The 13,676-nt window shown below is 27.9% G+C and overlaps 2 protein-coding genes and 1 long non-coding RNA gene across 4 annotated transcripts; all 3 read left to right on the forward strand.

Moving 5' to 3' along the window:
• The first annotated feature begins 1,923 nt into the window (after positions 1-1,923).
• Positions 1,924-2,487, forward strand: LOC136088174 (uncharacterized). The gene has a single exon (XM_065811849.1). The coding sequence runs from the start codon at positions 1,924-1,926 to the stop codon at positions 2,485-2,487; it is 564 nt and encodes a 187-aa protein (XP_065667921.1).
• Positions 2,488-4,657: 2,170 nt separating this feature from the next.
• LOC100201544 (zinc finger CCCH domain-containing protein 10) lies at positions 4,658-7,218 on the forward strand. 2 transcript variants are annotated; one of them, XM_065813551.1, is made up of 2 exons: positions 4,658-4,788; positions 6,048-7,218. In XM_065813551.1, exon 2 carries the CDS (start codon positions 6,174-6,176, stop codon positions 6,948-6,950), a length of 777 nt encoding a protein of 258 aa, XP_065669623.1. In that variant the 5' UTR covers positions 4,658-4,788; positions 6,048-6,173; the 3' UTR covers positions 6,951-7,218. The 2 variants fall into 2 exon arrangements, with proteins under 2 accessions (XP_065669623.1, XP_065669624.1); XM_065813552.1 differs by having other exon boundaries at positions 4,675-4,788; positions 6,033-7,218.
• A 4,303-nt stretch (positions 7,219-11,521) lies between these two features.
• LOC136087795 (uncharacterized) lies at positions 11,522-13,046 on the forward strand. Its single transcript, XR_010642074.1, has 2 exons — positions 11,522-11,649; positions 12,845-13,046. It is a non-coding gene; the product is annotated as an uncharacterized LOC136087795 (long non-coding RNA).
• The last annotated feature ends 630 nt before the right edge of the window (positions 13,047-13,676 follow it).

Here is a 13,676-nt window from a genome sequence, read left to right on the forward strand (position 1 = left end):
TATGTTATATAAATAATACCATAATAGATTATGATATGAAAATAAGATAGGATATGAAGGCAATGATCAAAGAATAAATTTACTTATAGAAATTTAGATGTTTGTTTATTAGTTTCAGAATATTATGTTATGCGGCTTTCTATAATAACAGGCCTTGACATCGCGCAACAAAGTTGTTAAACTGAAGGCCAATTCCTAATACTGTGTTTACATTTTCATCTTTTAACATTAGACGAAAGTTTGTGTTCGCGCTTTTTTAATAAATCTTTAAAATTTGATTGGTTTATAAATTAGATAGCGCAACTTCAAGACGATAACGTTGTAAGGTTCAAGGCGTTAACATTGTAAGGTAATAATATTGTCAAACTAACGATAATTTTTTTTTATAAATAAAATGCCTTAAAAATGCCTTTAAAATGCTGTGTATCTCGAACTATCTCAACTACAACAAAAATATCAATTTATACAACTACAACTACAATATCAATTACAACTACAACAAAAATATCAATACTCAACTACAACAAAAATATTAATTTATAAATTCCCGAAGAATATAGAGGTGAGAAAAAGATGTAGTGAAGCTATCCCAAGAACTGGTTTTATTGTTACAGATAATACATCAGTATGTCAACTGCATTGGCCAAATGAAGCACCTTTTGAAAGCAAATATGGGAAGCAACGACCTTTAAACCCACCATCTGTTTTTAAAAATATTCCGCCTAGTTGTTTAGCCACACCAGCAAGTAAAGTTAGAAAAACTGTAACTTGAAGCGGTTTTCGAAGCATTTTACCAGATGAGTTGAATGATTTTTTAAAAGAGTATGAACTTATATTTGACAATATTCAATTTTTGTTAAGTGATAATAATGATGTTACTGTTTTCCAGCTTAATAAAAAAAGTTTATACATACAATCACAAATGTACAAACTTGGTGTTCCATTATTTATTTTAGTAATTTTCAATGATTATTCATTTGTAGCTAACCATAATGGCACAATTTGTAATATTTCATCCTTAGCTGTAAACAAATTAAAGTTAATAAAAATACAGACCAGATAATCGGTTGAAAATTAATTTATCTCAAAGCGGTTGAAAATAAAAATCTATAGAATAGGTCAAAAATTAAATCAGTCGAAAACAAAAAAGTCATAAGTTGGTTAAAAATAAAAAGACTATAATCGGTTGATTAGGCCTCAGTAGATTATCTGAAAATTAGTTCCACCTTTTATTAGATGTTCTTTTTGTAGAACAACTTAGTAGGTCCAGATTTTTGTAGATCTTACTATCAGACATGGAAAAAAAAGTTACGCTTAGTTTCTGTTGCGTGTTTAAAACCTTTGAAAACAAAAAGAATAACACGTGTTTATATGTAATTTAAAAAACCTATAAATTTTTTTAAATTACATATAAAAAAATATTTTCTTAAAAATTGAGAAATATTTTAGGTTAATCCATTTTACCCAATTTTAAGCTGAGCTCCAATTGTATTTCACTATATATTTTTATTATAAATATATATAAAAATCTGAAATATAATGTTTACTAAGAAACAATAATGTTTTAAATAACAAAATCTCCAGTCCTATAAAATATTCCTGAGCTTTCCTGATAGAAAGCACCCTGGTCGTCCGACATCCTCGACTAGAGAAAAGAAAGCCGAATTAACGAGACTTGTCAACAATCGAAAAGGAGTCAGTCAGAGAAAAATAGGTATTAAATTCGGTGTAAATCAATCGACAATAGGTCGTCAGTTAAAAAAAATGAATATTAAATATAGAAAACGTGAAAAGACTCCAAAATACACTATAGAACATCAAACAAAGGCACAGAAAAGAAGCAGGAAACTAGTTAACTAATATAGCATAAAATTGCTTCTAGTCATCGATGACGAAAAATACTTTTGTTTTGCAGGGGACAACATGCCTGGAAATTATGGATACTACACAAACAACAAAAAGACATGCCCAGAAAGAGTTCGTTTTATAGGAAAAGAGAAATTTCCAAAAAAATTATTAATGTGGATAGCCATATCTGACCGTGGTATGTCCGAGCCATTGTTTCGCACTTCCAAGGCTGTAGCGATCAATTCATCAATCTATATTAATGAATGTTTAGAAAAACGACTCCTTCAATTTATTCACAAGTATCATGGAGACTTTAACTATTTATTTTGGCCAAATTTAGCAAGTTCTCATTATTCTAAAGATTCTCTAAATTGGATGGACCAATATGTCTATTACGTTGATAAAGAATCCAATCCCCCAAATGTGCCTCAAGCACGACTAATTGAAAATATTTGGGGACATTTGGCACAGAAGGTTTACGAGGGAGATTGGCAAGCTTCAACAGAGCAAGTTTTGATTGATCGCATTAAACTAAAACTACAAGAAATTGATTCAAACTTTTTACAGTCGCATATGAAAGGTGTCAGAGCAAAATTGAGATCAATTGCAGATGGTGGTGTTTTTTCATATAAAAAATAATATATTCTTATTAAAAGATAAATGCTTTATTAAAAAAAAATATAATAGTAGTTTGTTTTTTTATTTATAAATAAGTTATTGACGTTTTTATTTTGTCCGATAACTTCCGCATCACCCGTTAATCTACAATAGAAGTAGTTAGCTACAATGAACTGGACATCTAACGAGGCCCTGCTTTAGTAAACTTTATTCTAGTGGAGCGACAAAATTATTGTATTTGTTTAAATTTAAATTCGTTGATAGAATATGCCATGACAATGGCATGGCTGCTGAATTTGTTTCATAAGTTTCCTGCAGGACAATTTAAAAAACAAGAGTATTTGGATTTAGGAACTTGACTTCTATAAAATTCTTGTAGATTTTGAAATACTTAATCAAATCGCCTCTCATTCGTCGTTCTGAAAGCGTTGTTGAGCCCAAATTTGTCCATTGAGATTTGTAATTCATGTTTTTTAATTGAGGAACAAGTTTAGTTGCTCTGCGTTGAATTTTTTTGAGTCTCTTTATATCTTTTTTCAAATAGGGGTTCCATACTGGAGCGCAAAACTCAAGTAGCGGGCGTACAAGGTAGTATATAGTTTTAATAACATAATTGAATTCCAATTAATAAAATTTTTTATATTTTTTATACCAAGCATCTGGTTAGCTTTTAATGCTGCATTATTTATTTAATCAAACCACTTAAGTTTATTGTTGAAATAAACTCCTAGTGGCTTTTCAATATCAAGATTTTTTAAAGGAATAAAAGTGTTTGATAAGTTATTATTATTATTACTTTCTGAATATAATTTAATCTTTATAAGTAAAATAATTTTGCCCTATAATAATTTTGCATCAACTCATTTTTATCCTCTCCAGAGCCCGCGGCTTATATAAAATATATACGGTATAACTCGATAAAAAAAACAAAGTTTAATGCTTTTTTGTAATATATTAATTTTTTAGTGTCTTACTCAAGATAATTTACTCTACCTTTAATAAGTAATAATATAATGCTGATTTACGATGTCTTCGTAAGTTTTATTAAATTTTTTGTATTTAAATCGTAGAATTGGCTACCATATTTATTGTACTATCTTCGCAAAATTGATGCATATAAACAGTAAATAGTTTTTATTAATTTTTATTTGTGTATGTTCTACTTGTGCATATTGATTTATAGTGAGGCCCTGAACCTATAGGCAAGCTCTCTTGCCAGTGCGATTCTGAGTCAAATATGGTATCCCTCAGAATTTTTTTATAACTATTACTATTATTTATTGGTGCAATGTATATAAGCAAATGTATGTAAGATTTTGTTTTTATTTAACTTTTTTTCTTTGATTCACTTAAGGGAGAAAATCCCCCCCCCCCCCAAAAAAAAAAAAATTTTTTTTTTCTAAGTAAAGTAAAGCATTAACAAAGTTATTACGTGTTTTAGATGAAACAGGCAAAATTAATTTTATTGCTCAAACATAGTCATAAAAAGTACGTGGCCCCTAGTTTTTTTGTAAAAGACCTTTTTTTTTCTTCGACGGTTGTGCCCCATCCACTTCGAAACCCGTGTCGTAGGCCCTGTTATTTATACTATGTTGCAAAGTGCGCGCTTTAATTTTTCAATTTTTTTCAAATAGCTTCCACGTCATCCCAACTTAGAAATTAAATTTTATTGAAAATTATACAAAGTATTTTACATCCTTAAAAATGAGGTGTGCTCCTGTCATATTACAAAAACGATAATTTAAAAGAAATATAACTATAACTAGGGCTCAAATTAGTTAGTATTTATTTTGCGAAACAAATTTTATTGTTATCCTAGATAATTAAATCCTGTTGTCTAATAGTAGAAATGTCAAACAACTGTTGTGCAACAATGTTTTTTTAGTGGGAACAATTTCTTAAGTAAGTTGCACAACTTAAAGTCGTTTGTACAACAAAATTTATGTTGCAAAACAAAGGTTGCGGAAATAGAGTCAAATCAATTTCTACAACTATTGGAAACCAAGCTTATAGCTTAGTTTTCAATAGTTGTAGAAATGTTGTACAGCAGCTTTGCGTTTTTGTTGAACAACAATTCTTGTTGATTCTATTTCCGGAACCTTTTGTTTAAAACTTTGTTTACAACTGCTGTTCGACATTTCTACAACTATTGGAAACCAAGCTTTAGCTTTCGGTGCCGTAAAGTAACATTAGAATCCAGACCTTTACCTCACAATTGTTAAGCTGTTGTCTTTAAACGCTTATGAACGCTGTATCTTGATGCTTCTCAGTTTGTTTTGCTACGCCAGATTTTGCCTTCATTTTGCGCCTTCCTTTAATTTGGTATTTATTTATATTGTGTTGCAAACTCCACGCTTTAATTTTTCAATTTTTTTCAAATACTTTCCACAGTCATTCCAACTAAGAAATTAAATTTTATTGAAAGTTATACAAGGTATGTAACATCCTTAAAATTGAGGTGTGCTCCTGCCATATTACTAAAACGATAATTCAAAAGAAATATAACTATTGCTAAAATATGTTTGATAAAGTTTAATGTGTTCGATCATTTTATGCATAAATTTTTGAGTGAATACTTTTTTAAATTATTACATTTTCTAATATGCATTATCAAGTTTTTGAGTTGACTAATCAATTAGGCAGTACCTCTTTGACGTTATAAGTTATAAATTTTACTTAACATTTTAATGAATTAATATTTCTATACAACTGTGTGTTTTTGTGTAATTAGTTATACATGCTTCTATTTCTTATTTCCTAGAAATTAGCTTGAAAAAATAATCTTAAAAATAATATTAAATCTTTTATTTATGCACATTTAAAAATAAATGTATATACTCATAAGTTTATTTATGTGTACCGATTAATATAAAAATTGATAATTTCATATTATGTAAATTTTGTTATATCTTTAGCAAACAATTTCAGTGTTGATTTGCTTACTTCTATAATTGCTTTTAGTTAAATAAATTTTGTGAATAATTATGATTCTAACTGAATAATAATACATAAACATTTTGAAATAACTTATAACTAAAACCTGTTAGTGCAAATAAGTGCATCTTCACAAACTGATGCATAAGTACATATAACAAGTTAAGTTTTCCCTCTTAAAATTCTGGAACTTAAAAGACTTTATGGGTAAAATCTATCAATAGGAATTTCATTTTATGATTTAATAAAAATTATCAGAGCTTTGATAAAAAAATTTTGATAAAATTTTTTTATTTAAACTTCGAAAATAATCCATACCTATCAACAAAGTGTTGAAATTTTATAAAAAAAAAATAAAGTTAAAACTTTAAGGTTATTTGCATTTTATGGTTGGTGTTAACAAAATAGTTGGAATGATTGTTTTTAATATATTAGGAAGTACACTTTTGTGCTTTTGTTTTAAACAATTTTCACATTACTTAAAATAACTAGGAATATAATTTTTTTTAGTGGAATTTACTTTTTTTTTGTCATTTTATTATTTATATTTAAATTACAAGTTTAGCTAATTCTTCTAAATTTCTATGTAGCATAAAGTTTCAGGTTTTTTATAGTATATTTATTGTAAATAGGTATTTATATTTTAGCTATTGAGCAAAGTTAGCGTGCTATTAGCAAGCATTCCTGTCAAGTTCGCTGTTGCATTGCTTTGCTACGCATTTCTACAAACTTTCTGCGGACTTTAGTGCGGCGTATTAGTTAGCGCATAAAGAATGTCAAGCAATGCTAGTAATGAAGATAAACAAAATAAAGGCACATGTCGAGATTATGAGCGAGGAGTTTGTAACCGCGGCAATAGGTGCAAGTTCTTCCATCCTGAAGGTGTATCACAGCCTGATCAAAAACTTCCTATTTGTAAAGATTTTCAGAACAAAGGTTGTGATAGAATGAAGTGCAAATTTTTGCATATCACACAAGAAGAAGAAGCTGATTACAATAATACTGGAATTTTGCCTGCGCATGGAGGTCGATCTGATAAAGTGCGAGCGTTAATGGGGCCTTTGGGTGGTGTGGGTTTAGGAGGCACTAAGTTTCAAGGTGGTATGGTACCTGTTGGCGGCGATGTTTGTAAAGATTTCCTAAACAAAATATGTCAAAGAGGTAACAGATGTAGATTCCGTCACATTTCAGAAAGAGAGTATCAACTCGAACAGCAACTTGAGGCTGTTAGTTATGGTTCTGCGATGGGGGCCACAATGTATGGCAAAAGAAGACGTGATGATTTTAGTGACATGGGTGTCATGGGTGATTCTAGACGATTAATCGATGAAAATGAACTTTTAAGAAGGAAAATAACTGATTTGCAAAGACAAGTAGTTGATTTACGACAAATGAATGATACTTTGTACGATCAAAATACACGATATCGAAATCAGTTACGTGGTATCACAACCACACAGCCAACATCAGATCCATATTTAAATAAAGCTTATTCTGCATCTTCCATGTCAGTTGCTACTGCTTCCTATGATGGATATACCAAGTTTTAGCTGTTTTGTGTGTTAAAAATAAAAGATATTTTGTTAAAGTTTCTTATGATATCAAAGATTTCAGTAACAATCTTGTTATTATCATAATGATTTTTCGCTATTATCTTAACTTGTACTTATATAAGCTGTTTGACAATGGTACTGAAAGTGAAATTTGATTTTAAGTAGTCTCATTTTACTGATTTCATAATTGTTTATTGCAAGTTCAGACTGATATAAACTTTTTTCTATTGATTGATATTTAATATAATTACTTTATCTTGTCATATTACATTATCTTTTATATTGTTTAACCAGGATGATTTAACAAATATCTGTATATCCAAAAATGGCTGTCTTAAAACTGTTTTTGATAGTTAATTGATAGTTTTTCTGAATAATTAACTGAATTATTATTCTTTTTTAATAAATATTTCGAGTTTTAAAATTTTCAAAAAAATATTTAAAAACTCTTTTCTCGCTGAAAAGTTATTTTAACCAATTCTTTTCCAAATTTTGAACTTTAAGAAGCAAGCGATAAGGCTAGTTTTCAAATACAATAGGTTTTTAAAAAATTCGTGTATTCATAAGTTTTGGGCGTAGATTGGTATGCCAAGAATTTAACATGCGCTTATATTTTTTGATTTAATCTTTATAAAAATAAAAAAAATTAATCTTTTTGTTACAAAATAAAAATAAATTATGATACGCAGTGTGCTTTAATCATAAATATGAATACGAAGCAAAAATTTACTTATACTGATTTAGTTATGTCGATTTTGCTTTGATTTTCTGTTGTTAATCAAACACCATATAAAAGGTCTTTAGCCTATTATTAATTGAGGGATAAGAAGTTTAGAGGTATAGATGCATAACTTATTGAAATGGCGTAATACTTTTAGCACAATTAAGTGTTTCATACAATTAAGATTTTAACACTGCTTTAAGCGTCACTAACATCTCTTGGCTTGTTGCCCCCTCAATTGAATCAGTGAATGAAAAAAACTAAATTAACTTACCCTTATTTTAATTATTTTAATAATTCAAGACTACAAAAAAGTGACCTAGATAATTGTCTTTTGGATAATTTTTATAACTTAAATCTATTTTCCCTTTATCTACCGCAACACGTGATAAAATTTATTTTTTGAATAAGTGAAACTAAATTAACTGTTTTTATTGCGCGCAGTCTTGGTGTTAGGGACAAATATCTATAAGAAGCGATTTACCATTCATTACTATTTAAGAATACAACGTGTAAGCCAAAAAAATAATAACTCAAGCGAAAAAGCTATTTTTTCGCCGCTAATTCAATTGTAAAAGAAGCCTTGAAAAGTATGACGACAACGCGATCTATATGATTCGGTGAACCTAATTTTGAAATTTCGTAAATCGTAGATTATGACGTTTTGATTTTCAACTGACAATTTTTGATTTTTATAATTAAAACTTGTACTGCTAATTTTCCAAAATCATCGATTCACTGAATATTCGACGTACTGTATTTTCAATTTTTATAAGCTACGCCTTTCCGATATGTATTTTATATATTTTGTTGTTAATTTAAATACGAGCTAAATCTGATCAGCCTTGGCGCAGTGGCTGAAGCGCTGACTACAGAATCGGGAGGTATAAGGTTCGATAAATGCTTGGTTAACTTATTATTTATTAATTTAAAAAGAAATTTTCGTAGATAAAAAAAAAGCAACTTGAAAAACACAGGCCAGATTATCGGTTAAATATTGATTTATTTCTAATCGGTTGAAAATAAAAATCTATAGAAATTTCGAACGACTTCGACCAAATGTCTTTTTCGAAAACGAAAACGTCAAAGATCGATTGAAATTAAAGAAGACTAATCAGTTGAAAACAATTTAGGCTCAGCAGGTTCTCTGAAAAAACCTCAGCAGGTTATCTGAAAATACGTTCCACTTTTTAGTAGATTTTCTTTTTATGAACAACTTAAAAGGTCGAGAATTTTGTTGGTCTAACTATAAGACACGTATCTTTCTTGTAATTAGTCGTTTACTCATTTTTGTAAAGCATAAAAGACGTAAAAATATACTGGTCGTCATACATTTTAGGGCTTTTTGTATTTTATTAAACTAGGGCAGACATCACAAACAGTTGAGAAAACGGTGGAAAAATAGTTCTCTTGCTTGTAAAAGAGTTGGAATTTTTTAAAGCATGAAAGGCGTAAAAATATATAGGTCACATTTTCCTGATAGATTACGCCTAAGTAAAGAATAATTTTAAATTTCCAATTAAAATATATAGGTTATAATTATAAATTTAAAATTATTCTTTTATTTAGGCGTAATCTATCAAGAACAAAATTTTGAATAGTATAAAGTAATGTATTAGAAGTTGCTGTAATGTTAGGAGTCTTCCATAAAGTACGTACGCAGGTATAAGTGGAGGGGGGTTTACCCAAAAACGTACGAATGCGCACAAGGGGAAGGGAACATTAAGATAACGAGTACCCACGAGGTCTAACTATCTATTGCTCTCTCCTAAAACCTGACTTCCTTTTTTAACAAAAGCATTGATTTTCACAAATTTAAAAAATCAATATTTTTTATGTTTTAAAAAATGAATACGATTTGTACGGGGAGTTAGTAATTTTGTAATGAATAGTCTAAACGTAGTTAGGCTTTACACACCGCTTTTAAGGACCCCTCCAGAGATAGGGAGTCCTTAAATGGTCTTTTTAGGTCCCTTTTGATCCTTTAATATAAAGAAAGCACGCTTTCTATATTTGAAACTTCCATATCTTAAGTCGTGCTACTAGTCTGAATAGTTTTACTGCGAAAGTCAATAGGAATTAATATTTTGTGTTACAACACTTACATAATGATGACATAAAGGGAGCAACCAATACTCTTAAATAATATTTCCCACCTTTTTGGGCTAGAACTGAATAAGGTGTACATCGTTTGCATAGTTCCGATGTAAGATATGGCTTCTGGAATGCATTCAGAAGCATTATTACCACATAGGTTAAATGTGTGCCAGCCACAAGGAGATGACAAAGCAGTAGGACACTTGGTTTTTTTTTTATAGCTTGTGTTCCCTTATTTTGGCACGTTTTCTTAACTTTGAGTTCTATAATCATTGATAAAGCATTATTTTCTAACGTTTTAATAATCATTTAAGCAATTTTAGAACGTCAGCTTAATGTTAACATTTGAAAAAACTGATGTGAAACTTAATGGTTAAGTTTCATTTAGGTAACATTAGGTAAGGCAAAATAAATGTTATTAAACTTTGTTTAAGCAATTTTTGTCAATTTATAAATTTAAAAAAATGTTTCACAGTTTCATATTGCGATTAATGGCGAACTAGGAAATGTTAAATAAATATTGTTTGCTTAACAACTTTGCAAAACGTACTATCTAGAATTTCTTTCTTCCGAAACAACTGTATTACAAAATCCGAACATTCTGCAATAAATTCGTTTTTGTAAATCATTTGAGAGGTAATGTAGTTGCAGCCTTTTGCCTTTTTTTTTTGTGACTCAGCTACGTTTAGAACGTGTTCCTTTAGAATAGGGTTCCAGTTATAAAGCAACTTTATCAGCCCAAAAAAGTTTTAATTTTTCAAGTTACCAACTCGTCGGAAAGATTCCTGAAAAGCAAAGGTGCATTCTCCTAAAGAAAGGGTAACATCAATAATTAAAACTTTTTAATATATCTATATATGAAAAACGATTATGTTCTTTAAATTTAGCAATTCGATCAAGAAGACGAAAAAGAGGGGATTTAATACAATTTTTTAAATGCTGTAAAAGTATAGATAAAATTGATAATTCTCCTTAAAAAAATTTATAAAGTGTCTGTTTTAAAAAGACCAGATCAGCACAATATTCACGGCGCTAATATTTGGCCAAAAATCTTTCAGCGCGAACTGTTCGCGCGACTATTAAAACTAAATGTCGTGTTGACTGGAATATTTTTACGTTTGGTTCAGTCTACACTAAAACATGCAGTTAAGTAACCAAAGATTATGGCTTAATTGGTCAAAAGTTGAATGTTTTAATGTGTTAATATGTTGAAATAGGAGTTATATTTTTTGTTCATGGAAGAATATAAGTATTTTTACATATTCTTCGTATTATTTTAATCATAATACATAAATCTGCAAATAATAAATTAAGTCTAAAAAATACTCGATAAACCACTATGTTACCTCTTCTATACACACAGTTTTACATTTGAAATTGATACTTGCATTAATATCTTTCTTTTTAGCTAGAGATTTTGAAAGTTAATAAATATATCTTAAGATATCTTATTTTTTCTTGTAAAAATTGACATTTTTGATTTTCAAAAAGTCTTAAAACCTTAAATAATGAATTAACTTTAAAACTAAATATGGACCTAACACACTTTTTGACTAATTTTCAGAAAACTTGCAGCCATTTTTAAAACTATTTTTTTATTACTTAATTACAAAACAAACTATTTTTTTAAATTTATCTTGAATGTTAAAGTATAAATATTATACAATTTTTTATTTATTTGTCACTAGACATTAAAATTTTTTTTTTTTTAATCTTATAGTTGATAAAACATATTTCATAAAAATAATATTTATTAGTAGGTATAAATATATATTAAAACAGTATGAAAAAATGTTTACAAATATCTTAACGTGGGACTGGCTACACATCAGTGTTGTCCAGGCTTAACCAAGAAATGCATTCCGATCATTTTATGAAGTAAGTTTATTTTTATTCTACATTATTGTGTTATTAGGATATTTAAACACACTAAATATTACTTTTTATTTTATTTGGCTGAGGTAAGAAAAAAAAATGCTTGAAAGTTTTTGAAGTTTTAAGTATTATCTTTTTATTATTAGATCTTCATAATTGTTTGTATTAATTATTATTTTTAGTTTTATATTTTTGTTTTGTTTTCTGTTTTATTTCGTATTCATGAATCTCAAAGTTACGTTCATTAATTTTTAAAATTGTCTGGATTTTATTCTGCGTTTTTTTTTGTATACTTGTATTGTAAGTTCATTAAATATTTTTATGGATGATAAATATTTTACTTGGTTACAAATAATTAATTTATTATTAAGTTATTATTAAGTTGATAAACAAGTTTATTATTGATACAGCTTTATTATTAAAAGACCTTCAGAAAAGTAAAGACTGGAACTACTGTGAATAAAATGTATAAACAGCTACAAAAAAGTATTTTAGGAATTATAATTAGTAAATTCAAGCGACTATTTGAATATGTTACATTATATAAGTAATGAACTGAAGTGTTCACAAATGGCTTGCAAGGCTGCTTAGTTTTATGGCTTTTTATTTTAAAATTTGTGACATCAAACATTAAAAAGAGTGTACAAGCAACAAATTTTTTGGTGTCGTTTTATTTCTGAAAATCCTTTTGCATTTTGATTATATCTTGATTTAATTAATTTGAACAAATTATATTTGTTCAAATTAGTTAATATACTTTTTTAGACTTGGATTTTGTTCATATCATTTCAAGATATTTTCATATAACCTTCATAAAAAAGATAAGATATTCAAAATATTAAAAATAATTAACTTCTAATAGTTTTTATAAATATTTCATGTTATAAAAATATCAATAAGATGACACCTTTCTTAATGCTATGTTTTTTTTTTTAATAAATTAAGTTGTAGATGTATATAGTTCTATCGGTTTAAGGTTTAGTTATTACATTGGTTTAAAAATAAATTATTCTATTGGTTTAAGATTAAGTTAAGGATAGCTATTTAAACCACAACATATCTAAAGCTAGGGTGTTCAACAAGCTATACAAATTACAGTATGTGCAGATTTATGAAATAGAATTTACAAATTGAATGAAAATAGAACATGTATGATAAACTGATAAAACAGTAGTAATTTTTTATTTTTGTTTTTTAGGTATTGGCAGGCTGTACTTGATGACTTACTTTCCTGCAACGAAACAGTTTAAAATAATTTTTATAGCAGCATTTTATAAAAAAATTTTCCCTTTATTTTATTTACTAATTAGATTACTTATATTTCATAATTTCTTTACATTATTTTTGTTTAATTTTGGCGTTTTACAAAATTTTAAGTTAAAAAAATTATTTTACATCAAGATTTTTAGTTTTTTAATAATTAATTTTTATTCAGAAGTACAATTATAATTGAAGTATCCAATTTTTGTAATTTTTTTCTGCAAATATCAATTTGATATTATGTTATCAATGTGAAAGTATAATCTCAAGATATAATTAAAAAAATAGTAGGATGAGGTACAGGTATATGCACCGCAAAAACTATTGCACCCCAAAAACCACACAGTTACTTATTGGAATGTAGCTAGTCCGATTTACACTTAAAAAGTATAAGGGTTTGATTTTTTTCATTAAAATGTTCAAGCTAGTGGAAAAATAAATCAGCCTTGTATTTTTATAGCTTTAAGTGATTATTTTGAGCCTTTTCTAAAAATTTCTCTGGTTTTTTAAATCAAATATTTCAATAAAATCACCAAAAAACATGTAAATGTCAGATTAAGTTTGCAAAGTTGACTTTTTTATAAGCCCTTAAGTGCCCTTTTTAATAATAATCATAAAGTTAAATTATTTTGCAGTATTATTTTTTACATTTTTGAGCCAAGTTCAACCTAATAGTGATGTGGTTTTTGGGGTGCATTTAGAAAATAAACTTAAAAGTCAAAAACCACAATAAAAATGTTTGGTAATAACTTGAAATCATAATAACTTAA

Source organism: Hydra vulgaris, chromosome 12 (assembly GCF_038396675.1).
Source record: "Hydra vulgaris chromosome 12, alternate assembly HydraT2T_AEP".
Classification (NCBI taxonomy): Eukaryota; Metazoa; Cnidaria; class Hydrozoa; order Anthoathecata; family Hydridae; genus Hydra; species Hydra vulgaris.

Bases quoted from the DNA above. Each gene is read 5' to 3' on its own strand.
- LOC136088174 (XM_065811849.1), top strand. From the start codon at position 1,924: ATGCCTGGAAATTATGGATACTACACAAACAACAAAAAGACATGCCCA.
- LOC100201544 (XM_065813551.1), top strand. From the start codon at position 6,174: ATGTCAAGCAATGCTAGTAATGAAGATAAACAAAATAAAGGCACATGT.